The 27,075-nt window shown below is 45.7% G+C and overlaps 8 protein-coding genes across 8 annotated transcripts; 3 read left to right on the plus strand and 5 right to left on the minus strand.

Moving 5' to 3' along the window:
• Positions 1-1,841: 1,841 nt before the first annotated feature.
• Positions 1,842-2,366, minus strand: F5891DRAFT_919298 (uncharacterized protein; the record flags this gene model as incomplete). The annotated part of the gene is made up of 1 exon (XM_041373756.1): positions 1,842-2,366. A coding segment is annotated over one exon (525 nt), but the record flags the coding sequence as incomplete, so codon positions are not given.
• A 2,198-nt stretch (positions 2,367-4,564) lies between these two features.
• Positions 4,565-6,783, minus strand: F5891DRAFT_1127681 (uncharacterized protein; the record flags this gene model as incomplete). Its single annotated transcript, XM_041364200.1, has 3 exons — positions 4,565-4,972; positions 5,258-5,457; positions 6,750-6,783. The coding sequence occupies 3 exons, from the start codon at positions 6,781-6,783 to the stop codon at positions 4,565-4,567; spliced, it is 642 nt and encodes a 213-aa protein (XP_041227959.1).
• Positions 6,784-7,814: 1,031 nt separating this feature from the next.
• On the plus strand, positions 7,815-8,645 carry F5891DRAFT_949058 (uncharacterized protein; the record flags this gene model as incomplete). The annotated part of the gene is made up of 2 exons (XM_041374844.1): positions 7,815-7,942; positions 8,003-8,645. The coding sequence occupies 2 exons, from the start codon at positions 7,815-7,817 to the stop codon at positions 8,643-8,645; spliced, it is 771 nt and encodes a 256-aa protein (XP_041227960.1).
• A 1,829-nt stretch (positions 8,646-10,474) lies between these two features.
• On the minus strand, positions 10,475-11,513 carry F5891DRAFT_978702 (uncharacterized protein; the record flags this gene model as incomplete). The annotated part of the gene is made up of 4 exons (XM_041376807.1): positions 10,475-10,688; positions 10,737-10,814; positions 10,851-11,211; positions 11,471-11,513. The coding sequence occupies 4 exons, from the start codon at positions 11,511-11,513 to the stop codon at positions 10,475-10,477; spliced, it is 696 nt and encodes a 231-aa protein (XP_041227961.1).
• A 2,466-nt stretch (positions 11,514-13,979) lies between these two features.
• F5891DRAFT_162242 (P-loop containing nucleoside triphosphate hydrolase protein) lies at positions 13,980-15,349 on the plus strand. The gene is made up of 4 exons (XM_041370734.1): positions 13,980-14,289; positions 14,335-14,587; positions 14,637-15,096; positions 15,146-15,349. Exons 1-4 carry the CDS (start codon positions 14,260-14,262, stop codon positions 15,261-15,263), a joined length of 861 nt encoding a protein of 286 aa, XP_041227962.1. The 5' UTR covers positions 13,980-14,259; the 3' UTR covers positions 15,264-15,349.
• Positions 15,350-16,933: 1,584 nt separating this feature from the next.
• On the minus strand, positions 16,934-17,778 carry F5891DRAFT_1186495 (P-loop containing nucleoside triphosphate hydrolase protein; the record flags this gene model as incomplete). The annotated part of the gene is made up of 2 exons (XM_041366700.1): positions 16,934-17,705; positions 17,762-17,778. 2 exons carry the CDS (start codon positions 17,776-17,778, stop codon positions 16,934-16,936), a joined length of 789 nt encoding a protein of 262 aa, XP_041227963.1.
• A 2,757-nt stretch (positions 17,779-20,535) lies between these two features.
• On the plus strand, positions 20,536-22,195 carry F5891DRAFT_1186496 (uncharacterized protein; the record flags this gene model as incomplete). The annotated part of the gene is made up of 4 exons (XM_041366701.1): positions 20,536-20,565; positions 20,619-20,880; positions 20,930-21,374; positions 21,427-22,195. 4 exons carry the CDS (start codon positions 20,536-20,538, stop codon positions 22,193-22,195), a joined length of 1,506 nt encoding a protein of 501 aa, XP_041227964.1.
• Positions 22,196-25,923: 3,728 nt separating this feature from the next.
• On the minus strand, positions 25,924-26,292 carry F5891DRAFT_949073 (uncharacterized protein; the record flags this gene model as incomplete). The annotated part of the gene is made up of 1 exon (XM_041374846.1): positions 25,924-26,292. A coding segment is annotated over one exon (369 nt), but the record flags the coding sequence as incomplete, so codon positions are not given.
• Between the last annotated feature and the right edge of the window lie 783 nt (positions 26,293-27,075).

Consider the following 27,075-nt stretch of genomic DNA (forward strand, 5'->3'; position numbering starts at 1 on the left):
TAAACTTACCTGCACATGTTAATATTGTTGGTTTTGACTCCTTGAAACTTGAAGCATCGTCGGAATCCAGAAACATCCCATCATCCCCCATCTCTTGATATTCAGGATCCCACGATGCATATACATGTTCTGGAATTCCTCTCCGCAATGCTGAAGACATATAGGTTAGCCTATCAAGAAATTGTAGGACACAGAGGCTCTTTACCTATGATGATGTTGGCATCTTTCACAGGGCACTTGTGTCTGCCTCAGAATCGTGCAAGATCACTGCCGGTTGGCTTGTCGACATTTACGACCTCGTATTGGAGCCTCTCTTTGCTTATTAAAACCCATGGGCACGGCATCAGGAAAAACCTCCCGGCCAAAATTTCGATAATCTTTGATAAAGTCCAATAATTATGTTTAATTAGCAGCTTTAGGAAAATTAGGAAAATTATGTAGTTTAGAAGGACTTTCTTACCCCCTCGTAAATTTTGCATAGTTATGAAGAATTAGCTGATACTAGACACAATTATTGTGAATTGCAGAAAATGTATTTCAAACTTTGCATTGCAAATCACCCACAATAGTCAGATGATGTTACAAGAAAAAACAATTGATATTTGATTACATAGAATATAGACATAAAAGTAATTACTGTATAGCTACAATTGACTGCAGATGTACGGTGACCGGTGACCCCTGGAAGGAGGATCAACACACTGCGAATGGCAGATGACAACGACAGTCAGCATGGCTCAAGCTTGAAGGAGGATCAACACACTCACCCACTGCGAACAGCAGACAACGAGTTGGATCAACATGGCTCGAGCTCAGAGGAGGTTCAACACACTCACTTTCTGCGAACAGCAGACAACGAGTTGGATCAGCATGGCTTGAGCTCAGAGGAGGTTCGACACACTCACTTCCTGCGAACGGCAGACAATAACTTGGATCAGCGTGGTGGTTGCTCGAACGACGATTGATGCACTCACTTCCTACAAACAGTGGACAACAACTTGGATCAGCGTGGCTCTGGCTGGAACGAGGACCGACACACTCACTTCAAACAGATCCAAGCAAAGTTGATACAAACTTGATACCTAGTTTGTAGTTACAAATGTTAGATAAAACTTTTAAAAAAACCTAAGACATACCTATCAGCTTGATGATTGAGGCTGACGACGTTGAACATTGAGGAATGAGGGATCGACGTTGGAAGTTCAAAAACTTTCCAAACCAAAGTCATGCGAGCCAAACAAATACTATCAGTTACCACAACTTCGGTCAACCACTGGTTCGGACAGTCACACAATGTAACACAATAGTAACACAAGGTCACATCCGCCGAAACAAGCTCCGCTCGACATTCAGTATCAGCGCCTTCAAGTGCACAGGCCAAGTCGTAGTGTTCGTTACTCTAACTGAAAGTTAAACAATTCAAATGTTTTATTGAAGGTGCATTATAAAGCGGTACAAATTTATGAGGGGCTGTAGGAACTATGTAGATGACTGGGACAGTGTGGTACAAAAGAAGGTGCTGCAAAAGAGTAGGTAGGTGGTGCCGCTGGTGTGTAAGATCCATGGGATATGATATTAGCTGACGAGTGTGGATGATATTGTAAGCTCGAAGGAGGAGTATACAATGTGTGTTTGAGTCCTCCAGGTGGCTGTGAGACTGGGAGCAATGAGCCGAAGCCAAAATGTGGTGTGGGGGACGACATTGAATGGCTACTACTAGTAACGTTGATATTAGGTGTGGAGTCCTTGCTGAGTGGGATGTGTTTCGAATGTGTGCGACACTTTGCACCTCCAACTTGAAACAATGCAGAAAAATGTGCATTGTCTGCCAGTGTTGCTGTGCCTGCAGCATTAACACATTCAAGAATTGTGACCAGTTCTAGGTTATCACTATACATGCAATATCGCTCTTTATCTTCAATCCAGAAAATATACTTGGTGCCATCACCCTTGCGACCTCCTCCCATTTGATTGCCTTTCTCATCCATGTTCCAGTTGTGCTCTGGAGGGATCTTATTGCACCTGTCGTCTACTTCCTTGCGCATATTAAAATAATCCCCAACAGTTTTCCTGTTGAAATTCTGTGCTCGTTTCGGATCGAGTCCTCGTGGTTTTGCCATGACGAGACAAGGATGACGGCATATGAAATGGCGCACCCAATTGTGGCCAGGGCGTCTATGGCATATCTCAAACACACGAGTCCGGAAAGCATGAGCATGGAGAGGAGTGGTAAAACTTGAGTTGAGGTGGCACCAATCCAGCAGTGCGGCTTCCTGTGACGGGCTTAACAGTTGGCGCTTCCTGGCAGCACTTTGAATTGATTGGTGGCGCCTGGTTGCACGATCATGTAGAGTCTGGAAAGAAACCTAAATAAAAGATGTGAGGTCTTATTAAATGTTCATCGAAGCACAGATTATCCCAGACTCACCTGGTGAGCCTTTGCTGCTGCCCTATAGCTCTTATATGTTCCTCCTTGTACTCCAGCAAGGGCTTCTTGAATCTGCGACTCGCGCTGGATTTTTTTGCTTGGAGTTGGAGTGTGGGTACCCTTGCCCCAAGCGCGCCCCATGCCCTGTCCAAGATCCTATCAATGGTGAGTGGTTCGGCAGATCTGAAACTCCACTATGGCAGACTCGGCTTGGTGACAAGCAGACATGATCTTTGGCTCTGTCACACCTGAACAAGGATCTCAATCATTTCTTGACTAATTTCAATTATTCAACTTCGCAGTAGTGTATTATAAGTGTACAGTGATATGTGGTCAGACAGAATATGAATTGAAGTAAAGTTGAGTGAGATATTGAAAAGTGTCCGAACCAGTGGTTGACCGAAGTTGTGGTAACCAATAGTACACGCAAATGGTTCGATGTCAACCAAACAGTCACGTGAGCGAAACAAATATGTGCAAATGATGAACTTCAACGAAATTTGCATCGTTCCTGCTCTCCTGCTCTCATGCGTTGTTCCTGCTCTCATGTGTCATTCCTGCTCTCATGTGTCGTCCATATTCATCTGAGCCACATCAGCAGTTGCTGACGTGTGCTGGGCGTTTGCACATGGTGTTTGTGGTGTTGGGAATGGTGTGGTGGCACTCACCCACATTGGAAGGCTGCCCCTTCCAAATCTAACATACGCGTGTCTGAACTCACTACAGTAGTGCTCCTTCTTTAGAGTCAAAATTTACCACCGCAACCCTTACTTCGATCCAGTGTTCCCTTACTACTCATGCATCTCCCTCCACCTCCACCAATCTCTTCAGATTCATCTGTCTACTTGAGCCGCGGCTTTGTCGAAGATCGTGCGGAGTGCCCATCTTCTGCCGAATTTCAGTGCCATTGTCCCACGAGAGTGGTCGAGTGATACAGTTCTAGATGGCTATAACACTTTTTGGTTGAACTCGTATCTAGATAGATACACTTTCTGTATCTTCAAATAAGTCTCGATAATTCCATTGTACATTATCGTCTTTTAGCCGTTTTATTCCTAATACTTGAAATTAGATCGAATTATCAGAATAACATCGTTTAGATCAATTTATTAAAAATTTTGCCTGGGAGGGTTTCCCTGATGACGAAGGTGTGCCAATTCCTTTTCCTTTTCCTTTTGAATTAACATATTCAAATGGCAATGGAAACACTTCATTTTGCAGGTACTGATTAACCTCGTCATGAGTCCACATTCGATTAAACGAAAATCTGCTAGCGGTCTCAATATGTGCACAATGATGATGTTCCATGTTGTGCAGCTGCGTCCGTGATAGTAGACTCATGCTCTTGAGATTACCGTTGTCCTTCAACATATTCTGTTAGTTTTTTCTCGTGTAAAAAGAGATATATATTCACGCATGTCAAGGCAATTCACGAAAAGAAGCCATAATGCAACTTTCACAGTTTTATCCCCATCGGCATCAAATCGACTTGATGACACAGCCCTTGTCCTACTACTAGGAACTCGATGTGATTGCAACTGCTCCGAGACCAACTTGTAAGTATAACAATCATGCATGATGTGTTTCGCACTTTATTAACCTTGCTGGTTTGTGAGTGTAAGCTAGCCCTGAAGCCTTTCATGACTTTGTCTCGGGCTACTGAGGCTTGCTCGACATCTACCCTCTGGTCAAGTATGTTTTTGGACGAGGTAGCTGTTGGCACTGCAGATCCTAGACTGGTTTTTTTCTTGAATATACTGACCAGCCTCTTTTTTCCAGACAGTTCTGTGCCCTCTTGCCTTCGAGGTGTAGCTCGTGAAGTGGAATCCAGAGCCTCGGGATGTTTGCTAAACCCATGCTGGCATTCTCGACAGTAGTAAGGAGCATCGGGGTTAGAGGGTGGGGTGAAGTATTCACAGGTGCAGGCTTGTCCTCCTTCACGAAAGTCTCGGCAGTACTTTTTGTGGTGGTCGGACATGGCAATGTATGAGATGACGTGGAGACAGCTCGGAAGAACCAGTATACTGTAGATGTGCTTTATAGAAAATTTTTGTCTCACATAAAGCCTCGGTGAATTGTGATTGACACTATGTCTCTGGTCAAATTTTAAGCATATATTTCATGTATGATATTTAGCTAAAAGTATCTTTTGGTTTCAAACAAAGATAACACTGACAATCCTTGACACCAGAGTGTTGCACGAGCTTCCCAGACAGAATCACTTAATGATACTACAATAGATTTTGTTCCGTGTCTCCCAAATTGTAAGACTTCAATCATGGCTGCATCCTCATCATCTTGTTCACCAGGTAACAAGCCATAACCTTCAGGTATGATGCCCTCGACAATGATTTGCTCAACTGTTGAAAAAAAAAGGTTCTCGTCATCCTGGGTCACAAAGGGACTTTTCTTCCTGGGCACTTCAACAGCAGTGTGTCGAACATTCTGTTCCTGATCTTCTTCTATCTGTGAGATGAGCTGATCCCCTGAATTAGTGTCTTTGTCATCAGGATGGCCAGCACCAGTTTGTCCATGACAACAAGTCTGTTCTCACCCATGAGTGCCATGGTATTGTTCAATTGTGTCAGGGTGAACTCCTTCGCAGTCGTCTCGGTAAATGCCAAGTGTTACCTGGCTTATCAGTCGCAGATCCTGTGATAAATCATAAATGCGAGTTCGAACATTGATTAAAGTGCAAAGAACATGTCCAAGGTAGCAGATAAAGCGCAAAGAACATGTCCAAGGTAGTGGATAAAGCGCAAAGAACATGTTCAAGGTAGCAGATAAAGCGCAAAGAACATGTCCAAGGTAGTGGATATTACTACTTACCTGTGGGCTCTTATTGTTCGTTGACAGGCCAGCAATCGGATGAAGATTCCATTCTTCTCGAAAGGTCTTACAGTCATCATTGATAGCATCCAAGAATAGACCTTGGAGGAGCCACAAATGACCCGTTTTCTCGATATCAAGGCCATGCAATCTCTCCAAGCGACTGAAGAATGCCCTCCAATGTCTCACGAACTGGGTTCCTACTTCAATAGTAGTTGTGTAAGCACAACTCCCAATCGGTCATTTGATAAAAGAAAGTCTTATGATCCCCACATAAAGGAGCCACAATTTGGGCCATTTTGCATGACCATATAAGTAGCAACATCAACATTTTCACCACCGCGATCGCCTCGCATACGTGATGGCATACCATACTCCTCTTGAGCTTCAAGAAATAAATCGAGTACTGTTACAGCACGATTGTTTGTGCTTGCTCACAGTGCAACTACCTGGACAGGCATTAGCAATTGGCAACAATTTGACTCAAATGACAGTTGCATACTGTTCTGCAGTAGCTGTCAATGAATCCATGGACGACAAACCCCCACCGAATCATTTTATGATGCCCATCCAAATGCCAGAGAGCATTGGAACATTTTACTTGATATTTCCGTCTTTGAATGATTTGTTGCCATCGGAAGTGGCATCCAATTCTGTCGACTCGTCGTAGTGATTGCCATATTCACCTATGCTGTACACGAACACCTTGTTGGCGAAGAAAGCCAACAAGGTACTGAAAACCGGACTCTGGTCTACAACGCTTGAATAGCTTCACCAGGGCATCAAGGTCACAGTCATGAAGGTTGGAATAGCACCTTTCAATGCTGTGTTGATGCATGTAGCGCCATAGTATTTCTGGATGAACATCGAGGATTTTTGCGAGTTCAACATGCCTGATTTGATGTCAAGCAGAGGTGGCCTCCCTCAAGAAATCAAGATCTATTATTTTTTTAGGTCGTCCTCGTTTCCCGGTGTAGAGACTCGCGCGTCTCAATGCCGAGTATCCGGCCTTTATCCATACATTCCTATATGATCCAGCTCTAATCCAAAGGACCAGTCTCATGCGCGCCCTATTTACGCTCGCGCGCACTTACGCGCGCATTCGTGTGCCTCCTCCTAGGTCTTTGCGCTATTGTCCGTCCATTTGTTCCATGTCCTTACTGATTTGCTGGTGCGTTATTCCTATCTCCTTCATTGAACTAACAAATCTTCGGTCCGAAATCCGCGCTACATATAGAAAGTCTATTTAAACTTAGTTATAATTAGAGTTGATATGGTTACTCAGTTCGGGAGCACGCTCGGAAGCGCGCCACATAGTGTAATCTCCATTCTTAAATAGAGAAGGGAATCTTTGGGGTTCTGGTACTTACTTTCCCCTTATCTTTGTGTACTGGAAAGTGTATAGATCACCTCCTCACTTGATATCAGATCTGATTCTCCTGTCAACCATCCATCTGTGCATCCACTCTTCAAATAGGGCCTTTCCCTTAACGTTCTAGGCGCGCCTTCGCTTCGCGCACGCGCATTCTCGGACCTCCCGCTCACGCGCGCATTACCTTCTCGCGCCCGCCTAGCTCATACAGTCTCCCTCCAATCTTTATTTCGAGGAACTTCTCTCAGTGGTTGTCCTTTGGGTCGAGTCGTTGTCTCGTATCCTGGTCTTGAAGTAGAGCACCCATTTGTTTTAAGTGTTTCGCCTATAGTCAAGATTCCTCTTCTACACCGGTGTTCTCAATTCTGGTCAATTCTGGTTTATCAATATTATGCTCCTCTCTGTAAATATCTCGTATTAGTATCTGCACATCTATCAAAAATTTGACTCACTGTTCATTTACAGTTGTTCCTAGGTGTTCGAGATTGGTAACTGCGCGACCAAGTTGTGTGGCTACATTAGCTAACCATTCGACGGGGAGAGACTCCAGATTATCATCTGAGTCGATGTCAGGTACAAGTGCTTGGAGAATTGGAATTGCATTCAACAAGATAGCATCCACGTGGAATGCAATATGAGTGGGGTCAGCTCCATCTGCTCGAAGAACTCGGATGGCATGATTATAAGTGCGTCAGACACTCTCATACACAGCTTGGATTTCCGCAGACCAATTTTTTGTTTCAGGGAGAAGTGGGAGTGACAATGGCACCAAAGGACCAGCATCCATTGTTTTGTATCTGACGCGAGTTAGTAAGCTATATGTTGTTCAAAGGTTCCGCTGGTATAATTTTTACTGGTGACGTGTTTTGGGTCTAACACATTCCTTTCCGTACCTGGTTTTTTTTATTACTAACACCTCAACTCTTCTTCTAAGCCATCCCTTCGTGTTCACACAATATTCTGCTCAAACAATCAAGTTGACTTGCCTTACTGATTCAAGTTCAATTCCTGCTCAACGCCATCAAATGTTCTTCTTCTCAGATGGCACCCACATCTTCCAGGTTTGTGCCACTCAATGGATCATAGCCTTATGATGGACTAACTTGAATGTACTGATAGGCAGGAGACTCACTCTTCAAGGTGCATGCAAGCATCCTCGGGGATAAATCTCTTGGGTTTAGGGATATGTTTGCTGCAAGCCAGGACACCCAACTCGAAGAGGTTGATGGTAGCACTGACGACAAACCCATATTTGTACCATCGCAAGTAAGCGAAAATGCTTTCGAATTGTTCCTTTCTGTCTGTTACAACAAGTGAGCCTGAGTTTGTTTCATAATGAGCTCACATACAACTTGAATGTCATGCAGATGGAGGCCTGATGCCGTCAAAATACCTAATGACACCGTCATCCAACTACTGGAGCTGAGCGACATGTATCTTTGCAGAGATGCTCGTGACTATGCTGTTCGAAATCTCCAGCGCAACCGCTACTCACTCGAATCCACACGACTTATTTCGCTTGCTTTGAAGTTCAATATCAAAGAATTCTTACCACATGCTTTCGAGCGCCTCATTTCAGCTCGCATCAATGACGTGTCTGACGACAAACATCATGCTGTTGGGCCCATCGTGTGGAACACAATGTTCAAGGTCAAGGAACATCTGGATATACACCGTCGGATTATTGCATGTGAAGCCCCACCTATGGTACACGCAGGAACTTGCGTGAAGCAAAAGAGATGCGAGGAGGACTGGAAGCAGTTGTGGTGGAACGGAATGGGTCGGTTTCTGCTGGATGGGCGAAATCCACAACCTTACAAGGATGCTGTCGAACGGTTTGAGAAACTCGACATCAGCGAGATAAATCCGGATTGCTGGAAAGTGGTATTATTCACTGTGAAAGGCCAAAGTGCCTTCGATCACGAGCGAAAGCTTATCAGTCGCACGGCTAACAATCTCATCAAATACCTGATTGTCGAGCCAAACTTTGAAGATTTTGGCTGTGCAGTATACTAGCAATAGTAGCTATATTCCTTTCCCTGTTGTATCGCGCGGTGCAGTGCACTTGATGTTGTATATCGCGCACTCTCTGTTGTATTGCACGCACTCTGTTGTATTGTGCACTGTCGTATCACATTTTGTCGTATCGCGCACTGGATGTCGTGTATCGCGCAGTTTATTAAAGTGGGGTTTGGAGTGTCATACCTAGAATCAGAATCGTAACTTGAATGCATGCAAGTTAAGCTTCGTTTTACAGATGCTAGAATAGGGACGTTCAAAGTTGGGTGCCCACGCCCAACGCCTACGCCCACGACCCCCCTTGCCCATATACCACTTCCCATTTTGTACTTGAACGAATGTATTATATAATCAATGATAACTGACTACACTTAACACTATCCGAAAACACATATCACACTCAATGGCCCGTCTTCGAACATCACGCGAGCAATACCTTCACTCATATCTCTTGCTTATGGTTCTATGTACTTTGTTTCAGCCAGAGGTGACCCTCGAAGAGGCAGCAGCACAGCTGCACTGTGACTTATCCTGCATTCTTGCTATTCAACAAACTCGTTATCTACAAGAGCGCTCCCCTGTGGCAAAAGCTGGCACCCTACACATTGCTTGGGAATATGCAAATTCTCCGTCCGACCACTTTCACTTTATTCATATGCTCCATGTTTCTCCAATGACCTTTCAAGTCCTGCTTGATCTAATTGAAGGTCATCCAGTATTTTCCAATAATTCCAACAATGCACAGGCACCTGTCCAGACTCAACTCACTGTCACTCTCTATTGAATGGGTCGATATGGCAATGGTGCCTCAGTGCTGGACATTGCCCGCCATGCAGGAATTTCTGAAGGTGCAGTAGAGTTGTTTACGAAGCGATGCTTTGATGCAATTAAATCTCTGCATGACACTTTTGTGCACTTACCAACTGCTGAAGAAAAGGAAATTGAGAAGTTGTGGATAGATGACTGGCTCAAATTCCGAGGAACTTGGAGGGAAGGCTGGGTGATGTATGACGGGACAATTGTTGTTCTGCATACTAAGCCAGGTCTCAATGAAGATGCATATCATACACAAAAGTCAAACTATGGACTGAATCTACAGGTACTATATTACACAGCTTTTTTAAACAATATTGAGGTGCTTTGACAGATTGGAAATTTACCATCTAATCTCCGTATCGTGGACTATGCACATGGCCTGACTGGCTCTGCCCATGATGCCTCTGCCTTCGAGCATACTGCAGCTTCAAAACATACAGATTGGTTTTTCAAAGGCGATGAGTTTGCCTGGGTAGACTCTGCATATTCAGTCAGTAACCATACCATTCCAGTCCACAAGCGCCCTGCTTCTCTCATCCCTGAGAATGCTCTATTTGATAGTGCAGTGGCCCATCTCCGAGTGCACTCTGAACATTGCATGGGAGCTCTGAAAGGGCGCTGGCAATGCTTGCGGGGGCTTCGGGTGACCATCACATCAAAGCACCATCATCGGGCAGCATGTGACTGGATGACAGTGGCCATTATCTTGCACAACCTTGTGATAGAGGTTGAAGGAGCAGTACAAGGGGAACACTTCACTGGGATCCACACTCACACTGATGAACAAGAAGATAGAGGATTGCCTGATATTCCTCAAAGTCAAGTGATTAGGAATAATGGAGAACTGAAACAACAAAGGCTTGTGGAAGAGTTACTGGCATTTCGACAAATGTAACAAAGTATTCAACGAACTACTATTACCAAGTATATATGATATCAAGGTGTTAACGAGCGACTAGAAATTGACCACAAGGAGTGAAAATTATCGAGAGGGGAAGGAGGGAATTATACTACGACTCATCATCCCAATCTGGCCAATCTGGAGAGTAACAAGCACGCTTCACAGGCTCAGCCTTGTCAGAAGGCTCGCGCAGCAGTTCACGGATTTTTTCACGATACTCTTCAACATTCCAAATGCCAGCCTCGAACTCTTTGAGCAGCATCTGGTGCTCTTGAGGCTGCCTATCTGCTGTAGCACGAGCATTGATAGCATCTAGACTTGCCCTTTGCATGCATAAGAGTAAGGCTAATCGAAATATGGAGGCAACGTACTTCTGCATATCAATAAGTGTCTCGTCAAGGGTGCGCTTCTTCGGAACCTTGGAGATGTGTTGCCTGGCTTTGTTGAGACTGTCTTGCAACATTGACGAGGATTTTGGGGGTCACTTAGTCATCGAGGTAGGGGTTGACTGTGAGGATGCAGGAGGATCATTCTCCTTGTCGTCAACATCACAAAGAGGTTGAGAATAGTCAGAAGGATCTACAATAGCATCGAATGAAGACTCAAAAGATGGGGAGATTCCACGGTGCGCTGCCTCGTTTTGAAGGGCTGTATGGAGGCTCTGGATCTGTGACAATTGCTCTGGCACAAATTCTGGTCCTTCATCATCACTTGGAGGCTGGTAGTGCATAGTCTTCCTGCCCTGTGGGCCAACACCAGTGGTGATGGCTATCGGAGTTACATTTGGACGAGAAGATAAGATTCGATGGAGGACAGGAAAGAATTGGAATTGCTCGACAATCTCATCTGCATAATGTTAGAATTATTCTGAGGAACATAAGTAACATACCCCAAATACACTGTGCCCTCGGAGTTGTGGTCGCATTAGGTCCATCAGCGGGGACATAGCATTCAAAAAATTCGTTGTCAGAGGTGTTGCCATTCACATCAGACTAGACACCTTCCCCAGTTGTCCAGAGACATCGAGCATGCACCTTGTATTTTTTCGTTAAGCTGCATGACGGACTTGTAAGGTAGAAAATAATGAGAGAAGCACAACACTCACTACTCGTACTTTCATTTGACTCGGTCCCCCATCGCAACAGCATTCTGGTTGTGTAATTGCGGGAAAACAGAAGCTGCCATGTGCTGATATACTGTTACTTTGCTATCACCTGACATGTTCTGGCACAGAAACATCATATCTTGTATCATATAACAACTTTAACTCACTCACCTCACCCTTCTTCCACTTGCCTAGAAGCACAACTCTGTTCTCTGATAACTCAATCTGCGCCAATAGCTACCAGACTAAGTTGTCGGTCCAAATGATCTCTGGAATTGTGACGCCGCTATCCTTCACATCGGGGTGAACGATATTTAAAAGAGGTTTATATGTTGTACAAAATGTGAAAACAATACTTGATATTTAAACTAACATAAAGATGGGTGCACGACTTCAAATTTTGGTGGTGTTTTGTGTGTCATCCAAAATATCAAATATTCACAATCATATTCCCACAGACAATATGAATATGTCAACAAATATAATAAATATAATCAGATTTTCCATGTCTGCTTCAATTTAAAGTTTGATTCTTACATAAAACTTTGGAGAAAACTTGAAGTTTTGCCAAAGCTTGACATTTAAATCGAGTTTTAATGTCATGTCATCTGTAAAACTTCAAGTTTTCTCCAAAGTTTTACATGGAAATTGAACTTTAAGTTGAAGCAGACATGAAAAATCTGACTATATTTCTTATGTTTGTTGACATATTGTCTGTGGGAATATGGTTGTGAATATTTGATATTTTGGATTACACACAAAACACCACCAAAATTTGAAGTCGTGCACCCATCTTTATGTTAGTTTAAATATTAAATATTGTCTTCACATTTTGTACAACATATAAACCTCTTTTAAATATCATTCACCCCAATGTGCTTCTTCTTCGCCATATGCGCAGATCTGATTGATGTGACAGTGAGTACAAGATGACAGCTAATTGTTAAATTTTTAGATTTACGTTCATATTACCTAATTATGCAAACTACATTTTAGGGATAATTCTAATGAGAAACCCCCCGTGGGAAAGAAACCCCGACATCGACAGGAACGTTGAGTAGAAACCTCTGCTTACCTAATGAAGACCGCTGTTTGTCTCCGCCGTGCGCACTGGTACTCAACATTCAACATTGTCAGCCTCAATCATCAAGCTGATAGGTATGTCTTGGATTTTTTTAAAAGTTCTATTTAACATTTGTAACTACAAACTAGGTATCGAGTTTTGTCATTGGATTGTGAGTCTGTCGATCCTTGTTTGAGCAAGAGCCACGCTGATCCAACTCGTTGCCTGCCGTTCACAGGAAGTCACTGAGTGTGTCGGTCCTCGTTTCAGCCAGAGCCACGCTGATCCAAGTCGTTGTCCGCCATTCGCAGGTAGTGAGTGCATTGATCGTCATTTGAGCAACTGCCATGCTGATCCAAGTCGTTATCCGCTGTTTGCAGGAAGTGAGTGTGTCGAACCTCTGAGCTCGAGCCATGCTGATCCAAGTCGTTGTCTGCCGTTCACAGTGGGTGAGTGTGTTGATCCTCCTTCGAGCTCGAGCCATGCTGATTCAAGTCGTTGTCTGCCATTCACAGTGGGTGAGTGTGTTGATACTCCTTCGAGCTCGAGCCATGCTGATCGAAGTTGTTGTCCACCATTCGCAGCGTGTTGATCCTCCTTCGAGGGGTCACCGTACGTCTTTTCTATAAATCCACTCACGCGTTTCACTAATGTAGCTTTATTAGCTTATGCTCATCCACACATGTTCACACTTGTATGTGCTTGTCCGCACTCGTTCTTGCTGCAACAGGTATGGCTTTGCTAATCTAAGCCAGGGATTAGGTATTTGCGGTCAATTGTAGCTATACAATAATTACTTTTGTGTGTGTATTCTATGTAATCAAATATCAGTTGTTTTTTCTTGTAACATCATCTGACCATTGTGGGTGATTTGCAATGCAAAGTTTGAAATACATTTTCTGGAAGTTTGGCTTTTCTCAAACTCTGTAGCGCAAAAATCACGATATGGTTGGTGTCAATAACCTGTCAATAACTACCCTGGGGATACCCTAGGTTAATAACATGTCCAAAACTCGGCGGTGAGCACTGAGAACATACTGAAAATTAAGTACCAGACAAACAAACTTAGTCAACACACAAGCATTATTGCAGCAATTCCTAGTTCTAATACTACCCACCAAATAAATGGTGCTCTCGAACTGATCTACTCACACTATGGCCCTTTTTAGCAGTACGGCACTGGTTGAGTGTGGCGGACCGGCGGTGGGCCCCGGCCGTCAGAAACCCTGCTACAGTATTGAAAGTCAGAAGGGTTTCTGCTGACTAAGCAAGTACCCCCAGGTAAGGGGGTTTCTCATTAGAATTATCCCATTTTAGGTGACGACCCGTGGGCGAAGGGGTCATGGGCGTAGGCGTTGGGCGTGGGCGCCCAACTTTGAACGTCCCTAATAAGTCCCGATCAAGTTAAATTAAGAAACGTGATCTTTTACAGGTGCCTCACTGTACGAAACCAATGCATTTAGACAGCATGGTTGTACATAATATTCAAGATGAGATCACGCCACCACGCCGCCCCCAATGCCTATAATGCCCAATGCCGGTTCTCAGAATCTCACTGGCACGTGTGCGGAACATGCTGAATCCAAACGTCTTCATCATCTGCCCGAATATACCGACTCCGATGTTTTAATGAGAAGGTAGCTGAAGGAGAGTTGACGTTACTCAAAAACAGTGAAGGCGCAACTAAGACCTATCTTTCGCTTTCTTATCTTGATTCATTATTGCAATGGGGAGTTCCCGCCCAAAACCATCTATTGTAAGTTGTGTAACTCTTCCTTAGCTAAGGTTAACTTCAAGTCAGCCCCATATCCCGTCTCGAAATTTTGCCGGTTCCAACCATACTGAAGTTGCGAAACTTCCACACCACTCAGACACGTTCAGTGTTGTCATTTGCGGAGAATCCGGATCTGGTAAAAGTTCCTTGGTCAATTTGATCGCTGGGGCGCACACGGCGGTCACATCTGACGGTGCTGGGGGGTGTACAACTACAACCAATGTGTATGATGTTTTGATTCTGAACGAGACGTTGAAGGTGAAGCTTTCTGATACAGTCGGTCGGTCCAATTCACCGCTCCTCGTGCCTATTGCTGAATGGGATTGCAGGTCTGGGCGAGGGCCCTCGAGGCACAGTTCCAGATAAGGACGCTCGAAGAATTTTGAAGAGGCTCCTTCGAACTCTGACGGAGCAAGGCGACATTCATCTCGTCATGTACTGTGTGCAGGGTGGGAAAGAGATTCGGTCACTCCGCCAGAACTATCAGTTAATCCGCTCTCAAGTCGAGAGGAAAGTTCCAATTGTCCTTGTCGTCACATGTTTGGAATCCTATCAACCAGAGATGGAAGACTGGTGGAGAGATAATGAGCGGACCGTCTCAAAGCTCGGGATGACCTTTGCTGGCCACGCATGTATCACGACGACGACGACGATGACAAAATATATGGATGTGCAGCGCCGCACCCATTCATACGACGCTGTCTGCGAACTCATCAATCAGTGTCGTCCATCGAATGACACAGGAATTCATACTGGATCGTCACTAGACACTGTTCATCCCTCTGCAAGGTACGTATTCCCCATACTCTTTGTATCGCATCTTCCTAACATTTATCAGTGGTAACAAGTACCCAAATGTTGGCATCTTTGGGCAGGCAGGGGCCGGCAAATTCTTCAAAGCAATCACCGGCTCTCTCACGAATCCCTTTGTGAAAAGAAGGTCCCCATTGTCATAGTGATCACATACCTCGAAAACGAAGTCGGGGAAATGGATAACTGGTGGAAGAGAAACCAAGATACTTTCCGTCACCGGGGGTTCCATGTCGATGGTCATGAGTGCATCACCGCCATTCGAGGCAATTGTCCTGAATGGCATGAGCAATCGCGCATCACGATCCGCAAACTTGTTCAGGAGTTTACCGCCGACGGGCAGAGGCGAGCATGGACAGGAGGAGACGTCCTGTTCGTGTCGTTGATGTGACAGCTGAGGGGACTAGTGTCAGGTAAATCGCGTTCGAAGAAGGATGATATTACCCCTCGCCTCACCAAGAGGTGCGGTTTGTCTCCGGATGTCGCAAAGCAGTTGGCCGACATCATTAAGAAAGACGTGGTAGAAGGACCTAGTTGACTTGACTTCCCGTGTTCGATAGCTTGTGCTCGTTCCAATTGCAGACTTTTAAATTTATATTGGAACTGCAACGGGTTGACAAGGGATTAGTGCCTGCAGCAATAGAGAATGAGATTATGGTCACGGACCATCATGAAAATGAAGATGGGATTTGGAGTATGTTGCTGTCGAGTGGTCTTACATCCATGTACTTAGTTCCCGACAGCACTCCCTAGTCAGGTTCTGTTGCTTCTGAACGTCCAGGCACCTGTATTTTCATGTGCGCGTGATTCGAAATTATTTACTTGTTCTGTTAAAAGTTAACGTTCAGACCTCAACTGCCTGTCTCCTGCTGGCTTCGGCTGATCTCACTGGAAACTGTGTCCCCTGCATGCGCTGGCAAAACTCCGCCGTTATAATTATCGATTGGCGTGGTGATCTTCCTAGCGTATGTTTTATATCTCCGCCCAGCCCGGCATGTATGGGTGATTCTTAAGCTTCAGCGATTAAACAACACATACATTTGTAATTCGCGAGACGACGTGTGCAAGGCTTGAGAGGAACGAATCAAATTGAGGAGTTTGCTGGATATCGGAGTCGGGGAGTGGTGCTTGCGCCGTTCATCGGCGAATGGATGATTCCTTATCATTGTACTAGTAGCCGTCACTCAGTCATCTGCATCAACCTCACGATTACCATCGCACTTGTTCGTTCTCTCGTGATGAGAGGCAAGAAAACACGAGGGAATAGAGCTACCAACAGAAAAATATATGCCGCAATTATCCCAGTATTCTAGAAGAAAACTCTTCAGACACTACTACTAGTAGTATCATTTCAAGCTCAAGTGCGCGTTAGCTTGATCGAGAGAGAAAATTAATAATGCTTACATCTCAGTGTTCTGGAAGAAAATTAAGATGAGTCTGCCGCTAGTGACGCAGTGACTAGGGACGTTCTTTTTAAGTACGGGTCTGCTTCCATCCCCACTCCGAGTTGATAGTACTACCTGTTCGCGACTGTCTTCCTCTTCAAGTTAAGGCTATCACCCAATTGCTACGGGAGACTACGCCCAGAACTCGATCAACGGTCAGCGGCGCCTCAGCCTGAAAGATATTCTGAATTTGTTCTGAATCACACAAAACTGTGGCGCGCACGCGGGGTACTTAATTTATAATTGGATATGCATGATATATCGTAAGGAGAATTTCAAAGAGTAGAATCATTATGCGCGTAATAAGTTATAACGTACTATTGGCAAGGTAAGTTTACAACCGGAATGAGGAGAAGCTATCGAACCGGAAGTCAAGTAGCTCCCACGTCTTTCTTAATCCTATCGGCCAATTGCTTTGCTACGTCCGGAGACAAACCGCACCTCTTGGTAAGGCGAGGGGCAATATTATCCTTCTTCGAACGCGATTTTCCCAAAACTAGCCCCCTCATCTTTTGCATCAACGACACGAACAGGTTGTCTCCTCCTCTCCATGCTCGCTTCTGCCCGTCAGCAGTGAACTCCTTGACAAGTTTGCGGATCGTGGTGCGCGATTGCTCATGCCGTTCTGGACAATTGCCTCGAATGGCGGTGATGCACGCATGACCATCGACATAGAACTCCTGGTGACGGAAAGTATCTTGGTTTCTCTTCCACCAGTCATCCATCTCCCCGACTTCGTTTTCGAGATATGTTATCACTATAACGATAGGGACCTTCTTTTCACAAAGGAATTCGTTAAAGAGCCGGTAATTGTTTTGAAGCGTGGCGGTGAGTCGGCCTGCGCGCATGCAGAACATGAGTAAATCAATGCCGCCTTGTTCCTCCAACTTGTGGATGAGACCATGAGCATTCTCGACAGCATCGAGATACTGTGGGATTCCCAGCTGTGGTTCCTCGAGTCCGACAGTATCGAATATATTGTAAGAGGCGCCATCGAATTTTATGGGATATTCCTCCCACTTCAGCGTACAGCGTGACAGGTCACTGGATGTCTCTGCTACGTTCATTCCCGCAATGAGATTGATGAGTGAGCTTTTGCCTGCTCCTCCCTGCCCAAAGAGAACGATGTTTATATGCTTGTTTCTACTTATTATCGTTGAAAAAATATGGCACAAGGATCTTGTCTGGACTCTACGCACCTTGTATCTGAGTTCATCGCAATTTGGAATGGATGTTCAGGATGTTACTAGGGTACCGTAGCGTTTGACCGCATTTCTTTTTAAAACCCTACGCATGTTGACCATGCTCCTTGCACTCATACTTTAGACGCCTCACCGATCAAATAGTGACTCAACAATTTGCCTACGGGTTGCCGCTATAGAGCCGCATCTGTCAAATGAACTCGAGGCAAACTCGTGTTGATGATACAATTCGAGAAATTAACTCCTAGTCACCTGTTAGAAGAGTTTGGTGAGCGTCATAACCAAATACGAATTACATTCAAAGATTATTTCAACGAGTTAGAGAACGAGTGCTAGAGCCCCTGCAACTCCATGCAGCTTTGGGGCAAGATAGCAGAGGCGGTGTCTGTGACGATCGTACGATTCGTGATGTGGTTAAGAAAAATGGAAGATGTGAGATGGGGAACCAAATTATGTAAAACGGCGACTGACATTCCTAGGCCTCGAGATTATGTCGTGGCTTAGCTTCTTCAACTTCTCGTTACGGTGAGGTGCATCTCATACTAGTACAACTCCGACACTCGAGTCCTAGTAGCGTGTACAAGCAAATCTAACCATCTACAGACCGAAGCTCCGAGCAGCGTGGGGTACTTACATAACAATGACTCAACATTGTAACACTACCAGATTACGTTTGCGCAGTGTTAGAAAGCTTCTTTGTCTGAGCCCGAGATAAGCGCATCGTAAGTATTCCGGATATCGTGGTGTATAATTACCCGTGTGCAAAGGGTCCGTTTTCGTGGAGGTCTTGAGAACAGCCTTGACCTTGAGCAGAAGTTCATGCACATGCATGTCGCCGGCAAGCCGCTAACTCGGAGGCTACCAACAACCCCCGAGAACCAGCGAGTCTTGGCCCTACATGCGGCAAATCAGTGCTCAATTGAATGGATGCGACTCAGTGGGTCAGCCGAGCGCAGAACCTTGGCCAGTGACAGTGTCTAGTTTTGACGCCGTAGAACATATCGATTTCGTCGAGGTCTTGACACTTTCCACTTCAGTACAACATACACTGTACCGTGACTAGTACTTTCCCTGATTCCAGGACTCTAACACGATACGCGTCACATACATAATTACGGGACTGATTCGTGGACAAGGCTCTCCAGCATGTTGCTGGCTGCAGTCATCAACTCCTTCACAGCAATTGTGATCCCCTCTTGCTACTCTAACCTTGCATCTCCGGACCCATCTCCAGAACATCATCCACATCTCTGATGAGATTGTCGAGACCAGATTTCGAAGCGTTGTGCATGTACTGCTTTGTGCGTTCCACAAGGACAAGGAGCTCGAAGCCGTGTGTTCTGCGAATGGTATAGGGAAGATAATACCACACGCATCTCATCATGTCCTACCACTGCTGCTCTGTAATAGAATCGAGCGATGGAACCGACGTTCGCGCAGATGTGATTTGGAGTAGGATACTTGCTATGTAAAAGGCATGCTGACTGTACTATTCGTAATTGCAGTACGTTGGAATCATGCTAATGCACCGATCGATACGGTGATCCCCAGACAAATGAGGACGCCACTTAGAATTCCTCACGAGGGCACAGACCAGTTCGACATAGCACAAGTCGCGGTCGTAATCGAAAAAGTGGTCAAGATCATCATTGGTGGGTGCTGTACCTGAGTGCGAAAAAAGTACGGACAGAATAGCGGGGGAGAGCCGACTTAACGAGGCTCTCGACGAACAGATGTTGTTTAGCTGGGCTGCAGCTCACTCCTATGCTACCCAGTAGCAAAAGGATGTCGTATGCTGCTCCATGGTCGGCGGCACAGATGTAGTCGAGGTAGTCCACCAACCAGTCAAAGTCTTCTGGTGTAACGAAACCGAGGCATCATTTTGTTCGGAGGACCTCGCTCGTGCATAAACCTTCTTGCACACATCCAGGTTCCGCATGGTGTGGGATGAAGGATCGTGATATCCAGCAAGCTCGAGGATGCGACAGATAACGTCGAGGAGGTTCCATGCCCGACGCGCAACTCCTGTGCTATCATCGTCGAGTTCGCCTCCATCCCATGCCCAGAGAGCCTTTTGGAACTGCGCCAAAAGGAGGCTATGGAGTTTAGGCAAAAAAGAACTACACGATCTCTTTGTTAATCATGGTAGAAAAACCACCAAATGAGTTGATGGCACCTTTCATCAATCCGAGCTATGCCTTTCTTGTCAACCTGAGTGCCGACTATGACGCAAGCAAGAAGTATGCAATTGGCTATGTTTTGAGTCGACGGAGGGGATGGAGAGGATAGCAATTTTGATATCACCGTTATCGCGAGGTCTTCGAAGTTCTATGTCTGTGTTCGCTTGTCCAGTAACAAAGTGATAAGGAAGAAGATGCGACAGCCGCTCAAGCGCTCAAGGACGGAGTTTCTAGCTGCCGAAGTAGAATAAGTCCCGCTAAATCATGTAAGAAACGTGATATTTTACAGGTGCCTCACTGTACGAAACCAATGCATTTAGACAGCATGGCCCGGCGGTTGTAATATCCAGATGAAATCACGCAGCTACGCCGCCCCCAATGCCCCCAATGCCCAATGCCGGTTCTCAGAATCTCACTGGCACGTGTACGAAACATGCTGAATACAAACGTCTTCATCTGCCTGGTCATACCGACTCCGATGTTCTAATGAGAAGGCTACTAGTAGCTGAAGGAGAGCCGACGCTACTCAAAAACAGTGAAGGCGCAAGTCAAGACCTACCTTTCGCTTTCTTATCTTGAGTCATTATTGCAATGTCGAGTCCCCGCACACAACCATCTAGTGTGAGTTGTTTGACTCTTCCTCAGCTAACTTACTAAGGTTAATTTGTAATCAGGAGCCCTTCATCTCACCGCAACGTCACAGTATTGTTGATTCCGGCCCTACTGAAGTCGGGGAACTTCCACACCTCACAGGCGCGTTCAATGTTGTTATTTGCGGAGAAACTGGATCTGGTAAAAGTTCCTTGGTCAATTTGATCGCTAAGACCAACATGGCGGTGACATCTTGCGATGCTATGGGATGTACAACTACAACCAGTGAGTACGAGGTTTTGATTCTGAACGGGACGTTGAAGGTGAAGTTTTTCGATACAGTCGGTCGGTCCAGTTCCCCGCTCTTCGTGGCTATTACTGAATTAGATTTCAGGTCTGGACGAGGGCCCCAAAGGCACGGTTCCAGATAAGGACGCTCGAAAAATTTTGGAGAAACTCCTTCGAACTTTGACGGAGCAAGGCGGTATTCATCTCGTGATGTACTGTGTGCGGGGTGAGAGAGAGATTCGGACACTCCGCCGGAATTACGAGTTAATCCGCTCCCAAGTCAAGGGGAAAGTTCCAATCGTCCTTGTCGTCACATGTTTGGAATTCCGTCAACCAGAGATGGAAGACTGGTGGAGGATTAATGAGCGGACCATCTCAAAGCTCGGGATGACCTTCGCTGGCCACGCATGTATCACCACGGCGACAATGGCAGATCCTATGTTTGTGCAGCGCCGCACTCAGTCATACGACGCTGTCTGCAAACTCATCGAGCAGTGTCACCCATCGAATAATCACACTGGACCGTCACTACTATTTAGAAAGACTGCGAGGTGCGTATTCCCTATACTCTTTGTATCGCATTTCCCTGACATTCACCAGCAGCAACAAGCACCCAAATGTTGCCATCTTTGGGCAGGCAATGGCAGGCAAAAGCTCAGTCGTCAATCTCATTGCGGGAAAGAAGGTAGCAGAGACATCCATTGACCTAAATCGGTGCACGCTGAAGTGGAAAGAATATCCTGTCGAATTCGATGGCGGCTCTTACAATATATTCGATACTGTTGGACTCGAGGAATCACACCTGGAAATCCCACAGTACCTCGATGCTGTCGAGAATGCCTATAAGCTCATCCAGAAATTGGAGAGACAAGGCGGCATCGATTTACTCATGTTCTGCATGCGCGCAGGCAGACTCACAGCTACGCTTCAAAGCAATTACCGGCTCTTTCACGAATTCCTTTGTGAAAAGAAGGTCCCCATCGTTATGGTGATCACATACCTCGAAAACGAAGTCGGGGAAATGGATAAGTGGTGGGAGAGAAACCAAGATGCTTTCCATCACCAGGAGTTCCATGTGGATGGTCATGCGTGCATCACCGCCATTCAAGGCAATTGTCCAGAACGGTATGAGGAATCGCGCACCACGATCCGCAAATTTGTCAAGGAGTTCACTGCTGACGGGCAGAGTCGAGCATGGGAAGGAGGAGACAACCTGTTCGTGTCGTTGATGCAAAAGCTGAGGGGGCTAGTTTGGGGCAAATCGCGTTCGGAGAAGGATGATATTGCCCCTCGCCTCATTGAGAGGTGTGGTTTGACTCCGGACGTCGCAAAGCAGTTGGCCCATAGGATTAAGGACGTAAGAGCTACTTGACTTCCCGTGTTTGATAGCTTGTGCTCATTCCGGTTGTAGACTTACAATGTTTGCCATACATTATAACTTATTACGCGCATATCTTTGAAATGTTTCTTGCGTACAATTCCCTATGTCCAATCAGAAATAAGCACCCCACATGCGCCGGCCTTGACTAGACAGCGAACAGAATGGGAATGGAAGCAGACCCGTCACCTGTACTTAAAAAGAACGTCCCTAGTCCCTACTAGTAGTGGACACATCCTCCAGAACACTGAGATGTAAGCCTTATTGTAAGGCTTCAGAGTTGAATGAATCAAATTGAGGGGTTTGCTGGATATCAGTCGGGGACTAGCGCTTGCGCCGTTCATCAGCGAATGGATGATTCCTTGATATTGTAGCCGTCACCAGTCATCTGCATCAACCTCACGTTTACATGATCGCACTTGTTCGTTCTCTCCTGATGAGAGGCGAGCAGACACGAGGGGATAGCAGAGCTAATAGAAAAATATATTATCCCAGTATTCTGGAAGAAAACTCTTTACACACTACTAGTATCAAAGCTTAAGTGCGCGTCAGCTTGAATGATCGAGAGAGAGAAATTTGATAAGGCTTAGCATCTTAGTGTTCTAGGAAAAAATTGAGATGCTGTCTACTGCTAGTGACGGGTCTGCTTCCATTGATCCCGCTCCGAGTTTATACCTGTTCGCGACTGTCTTCCTCTTCAAGTTAAGGCCGCCTGCCTAACTACTACGGGAGACTACATCTACAGACCCGAAGCTCCCAGCAGCCGCCAGCGTGTGGTACTTACATAACAATGACAACATTGTAAAGCACTACCAAATTACGTTTGTGCAGTGTTAAACCTTCTTTGTCTGAGCCCGAGAATTCTAGATATCACGGTGGTGTATAACTTATTACCCGTGTGCACAGGGTCCATTCCTTGGAGTTCTTGAGAACAGCCTTGACATTGAGCAGAAGTCCATGCAAAGTTCATGCACCTGCATGTCGGCAAGCCGCAAACTCGGAGGCTGCCGACAACCCCCGAGATACGGCGAGTCTTAGTTCTACATGCGGCAAATCATTAACCAGTGCTCAATTGAATGGATGCGACTGCAACTACTTCACAACAAAATGATCTCCTCTTGCTGCTCTAAACCTTGCATCTCCGGACCCATCTCCAGAACATCATCCACATCTCTGATGAGATCGTTGAGATTAGATTTCGAAGCGTTTTGCACGTACTTCTTTGTGCGTTCAACAAGGACAAGGAGCTCGAAATCGTGTGCTCTGCAAATGGTATATGGAAGATAATACCACGCGCATCTCATCACGTCCCACCACTGCTGCTGCTCTGTCATAGAATCGAGCGATGGGACCGACGTTTGTGTAGGTGTGATTTGGAGGAGGACACCTGCTATGTAAAAGGCATGTTGGCTGTAGTCTTCGTAATTGCAGTATTTTGGAATTATGCTAATGCACCGATCGATATGGTGATCTTCAGACAAATGAGGACGCCAGTTAGAATTCCTCGCGAGGGCACAGACCAGTTCGACATAGCACAAGTCGCGGTCATAATCGAAAAAGTGGTCAGGATCATCATTGGCGGGTGCTGTACCTGGGTGCGGAAAAAGTACGGACAGAATAGCGGAGGAGAGCCTGCTTAAAGCCATGTCCCATAGCCTTGCATCATCAATGGCACTGATCGAGGCAATTTCGTCTTGGGCACTGAGCAGCGGGAAGATCGGTATGGCATAAATGGGGAGGCATGTCACTGCCCATGCAGGTGATGAGGCTCTCGATGAACATATGTTGTTTAGCGGGGCTGCAGCTCACTCCCATGCTACCCAATAGCAAAAGGATGTCGTATGCCGCTTCGTGGTCGGCGGCATAGATATAGTCGAGGTAGTCCACCAACCAGTCGAAGTCTTCTGGTGTGCGGGAACCGCGTTGCAAATGCAGGGAAGCATCCCACAACTGGGCAGGGTCACGGAATACGTTGGCAGCAGCGAACGTGCCTTTCGTAGAGCTGGCAACGAAACCGAGGCATCATGTTGTTCGGAGGACCTCGCTCGTGAATAGATATTCTTGCACACAGCCAGGTTCCGCATGGTGTGGGATGCATAATCGTGATATCCAGCAAGCCTAAGGATGCGACAGATAACGTTGAGGAGGTTCCATGCCCGACGCGCAACTCTTGTGCTATCACCGTCGAGCTCGCCTCCATTCCATGCCCAGAGAGCCTTTTGGAACTGCGGCAAAAGGAGGCCACTGAGTTTAGGAAAAAAAGAACTACGTGATCTCTTTGTTAATCATGGTAGAAAAACCACCAAATGAATCGATGGCACCTTTCATCAATCCGAGCTATGCCTTTCTTGTCAACCTGAGTCCCGACCATGACCCAAGCAAGAAGAGTGCAATTGGCTATGTTTTGAGTCGACGGAGGGGATGGAGAGGATAGCAATTTCGATGTCGCCGTTGTCGCGATGTCTTCTATGTCTGTATTCGCTCGTCCAGTGACAAAGTGATAAGGTAGGAGATATCAGTGCTTCGGCGCTCAAGCTGGACGGAGTCTTTAGCTGCCAAAGTAGAATGGTTCCCGATCAAGTTAAATTATGTAAGAAACGTGATATTTGCCACAGCCCTCCGGGCATCCCAGGATCTCCATCAGTTGACTGCTGTGGAAAAGTAAGCATCAGAGGGAAGTCAACAGGAAGCGGACCATGCAAAGATCATATTCAATGGCTTGTGAAATGATGTCCGCATCACGAGCCAAAATCTCAAGACGTTGTGGCTTCGAAAGCCCCGCACGTGTGACGCGATGAAATCATGAAAAGCTACATCAGCATCAGCGAATTCATGAGTTCACAATATTGTAGCCATGTAGTGCTGCCGCGGTCCGGTTCCGAACCGTGGTTCGAACCTGACCAATGACCATTCGCAAAGGTTCGGTTTAAGGTTCGTCGATAAAGGTAGAACCGGACCTTGGTCCAGGCTCCTTCCCACCACTGGTGGAGAGGTAAGGGTGGCGGTCTATTAGTGCGGGTAGTGAAGGCTTAGTAAACCGGAAACATGCGCAAATCTTTCAAACCCAGCCGAACCTTATCCACCCAACCTCTCCACCAGCGGCTGGCACAAAACGTTTGTAAACAACGTCAGCCACAGTCGGGAAACCCAGAAAGAGACGGCGGAGGTTCAATTTAGTGTAAAAAAATATATCGTGAAATATATAGTTTATATGGGTTTGTTCCCAAGAAATTGACCTTTTCTGTCTCATGCCGGCTGAAGCCCCTAGCTTCTCTGCTATCTGAGAGAAGCTACATAATTGTTTTGGCAAGAGAGCCTGCTTGTGGCAACTCAAAGTCGCAGATGCTTTCCTGCAAAATAACTGTGATATTATCTGCATCGCAGGGACAGGGATGGGTAAAACACTTGCCTTCTGGTCACCATTAGCACTCCGGGACACAGGCATTCTGATTGTCGTGACTCCACTCAACCAACTAGGGCAACAAAGCGTCAGTTTCCTCGAAAAGACTGGTATAAAAAGCATCTCGATCTCTGCTGAGACAGCGAGCATGGCAAATTTCTCTGTAAGTTCAAGAGTATCTGTTATGAGCAATTAATCAATGTGTTCACTGCAGGGAATAGAAGACTTGTGTTACCGTGCAATCATAACCAGCCCAGAACAATTGATGAAGCCAGGCGGAGCATTTGAGAAGCTGTTGCGAAATGTTGATTTCGCCTCAAAGTTAATTGATATCATCTTTGACGAAGCTCACTGCATTGTGACTCAGACCTGATGTTAGATGCTTGAGAGTTTCCGTTGAGTTTTCGATCTTGTGCTCATGGGTTTTCAGGTCTACATCAAAGTTGTCATAGGCATATGCCGCGAGAAGTGACTGACCGAGTGACCGGAGATGTTGGTGGGTTTGCGCTGCTAACGATTGCGTCCCGGAAAGAATAGCATTTACGGACACTGATATACCCATCCGCTCCAGCGTTTCAATGACTTTTTGTGGTGTGTGCGTTGATTGTAGGAACATCCCGAGTAGACTTTGCAAGGTATTTGAACACTGATTTGTGCTTCTCATCATAATGCTCAGAACGGTGATTTTTTTCTTGATTACATATAGCGATGTCAGTAATATTGATCTGGAAGGTGGTGAAATAACACACAAGCAAGGTCTTTGCTGCCCATTGTTTTTGCAATTTGGTTCTCTCAGATTCCGTGTTGTTGGCAAGGCTTGATATCAACGATCCCTCGAGATCTCCTTCCCCAACTTCCTCCCAGTAAGCCTCTTCATCACTATTGCTAGTTTCCATGATGACGTCACCATCATGATCTCTCCCAATTGTTGTATTAGATTGTGTTCTCGCAGACAGCATGCTGTCGAGTAAGTTCCATGTTACTGGCGCATAATTCTCCATGATTATGGCTAACTCAGCCACCCTAAAATCCTCCAGTTGCTTCACTGTAATGTGTGTCACATTGAAATGAGTTCCACTACCCTTAGCAGTAAGGTTAAGGATCTCCTGTGCGCAGATGTCCTTCGTAATATCGGTAGCCCAATTCGATAGAGTACTTGAAGTTTGTTTTGTAAGAGCATTAACAATTTCACGTCCATTCGAGAGTATATCTTTTACAGCCAGATGAGTGCTATATTTTTCACTCGAGAGAAGCACCAGTATAAATTCTGAAGCTGAAATGCCGACGCGCTGCAGGGTTTCAAGAACATCGTCCACTGGGTCGGATAATGACATATTGATATATATATATAAATTCGTTAGCAATACAATATCTAAATTGAACCTCTGCCGTCTCTTTCTGGGTTTCCCGACTGTGGCTGACGTTGTTTACAAACGTTTTGTGCCAGCTGCTGGTGGAGAGGTTGGGTGGATAA

This window comes from Suillus fuscotomentosus, assembly GCF_016647785.1.
Source record: "Suillus fuscotomentosus strain FC203 chromosome Unknown F5891scaffold_17, whole genome shotgun sequence".
Classification (NCBI taxonomy): domain Eukaryota; kingdom Fungi; phylum Basidiomycota; class Agaricomycetes; order Boletales; family Suillaceae; genus Suillus; species Suillus fuscotomentosus.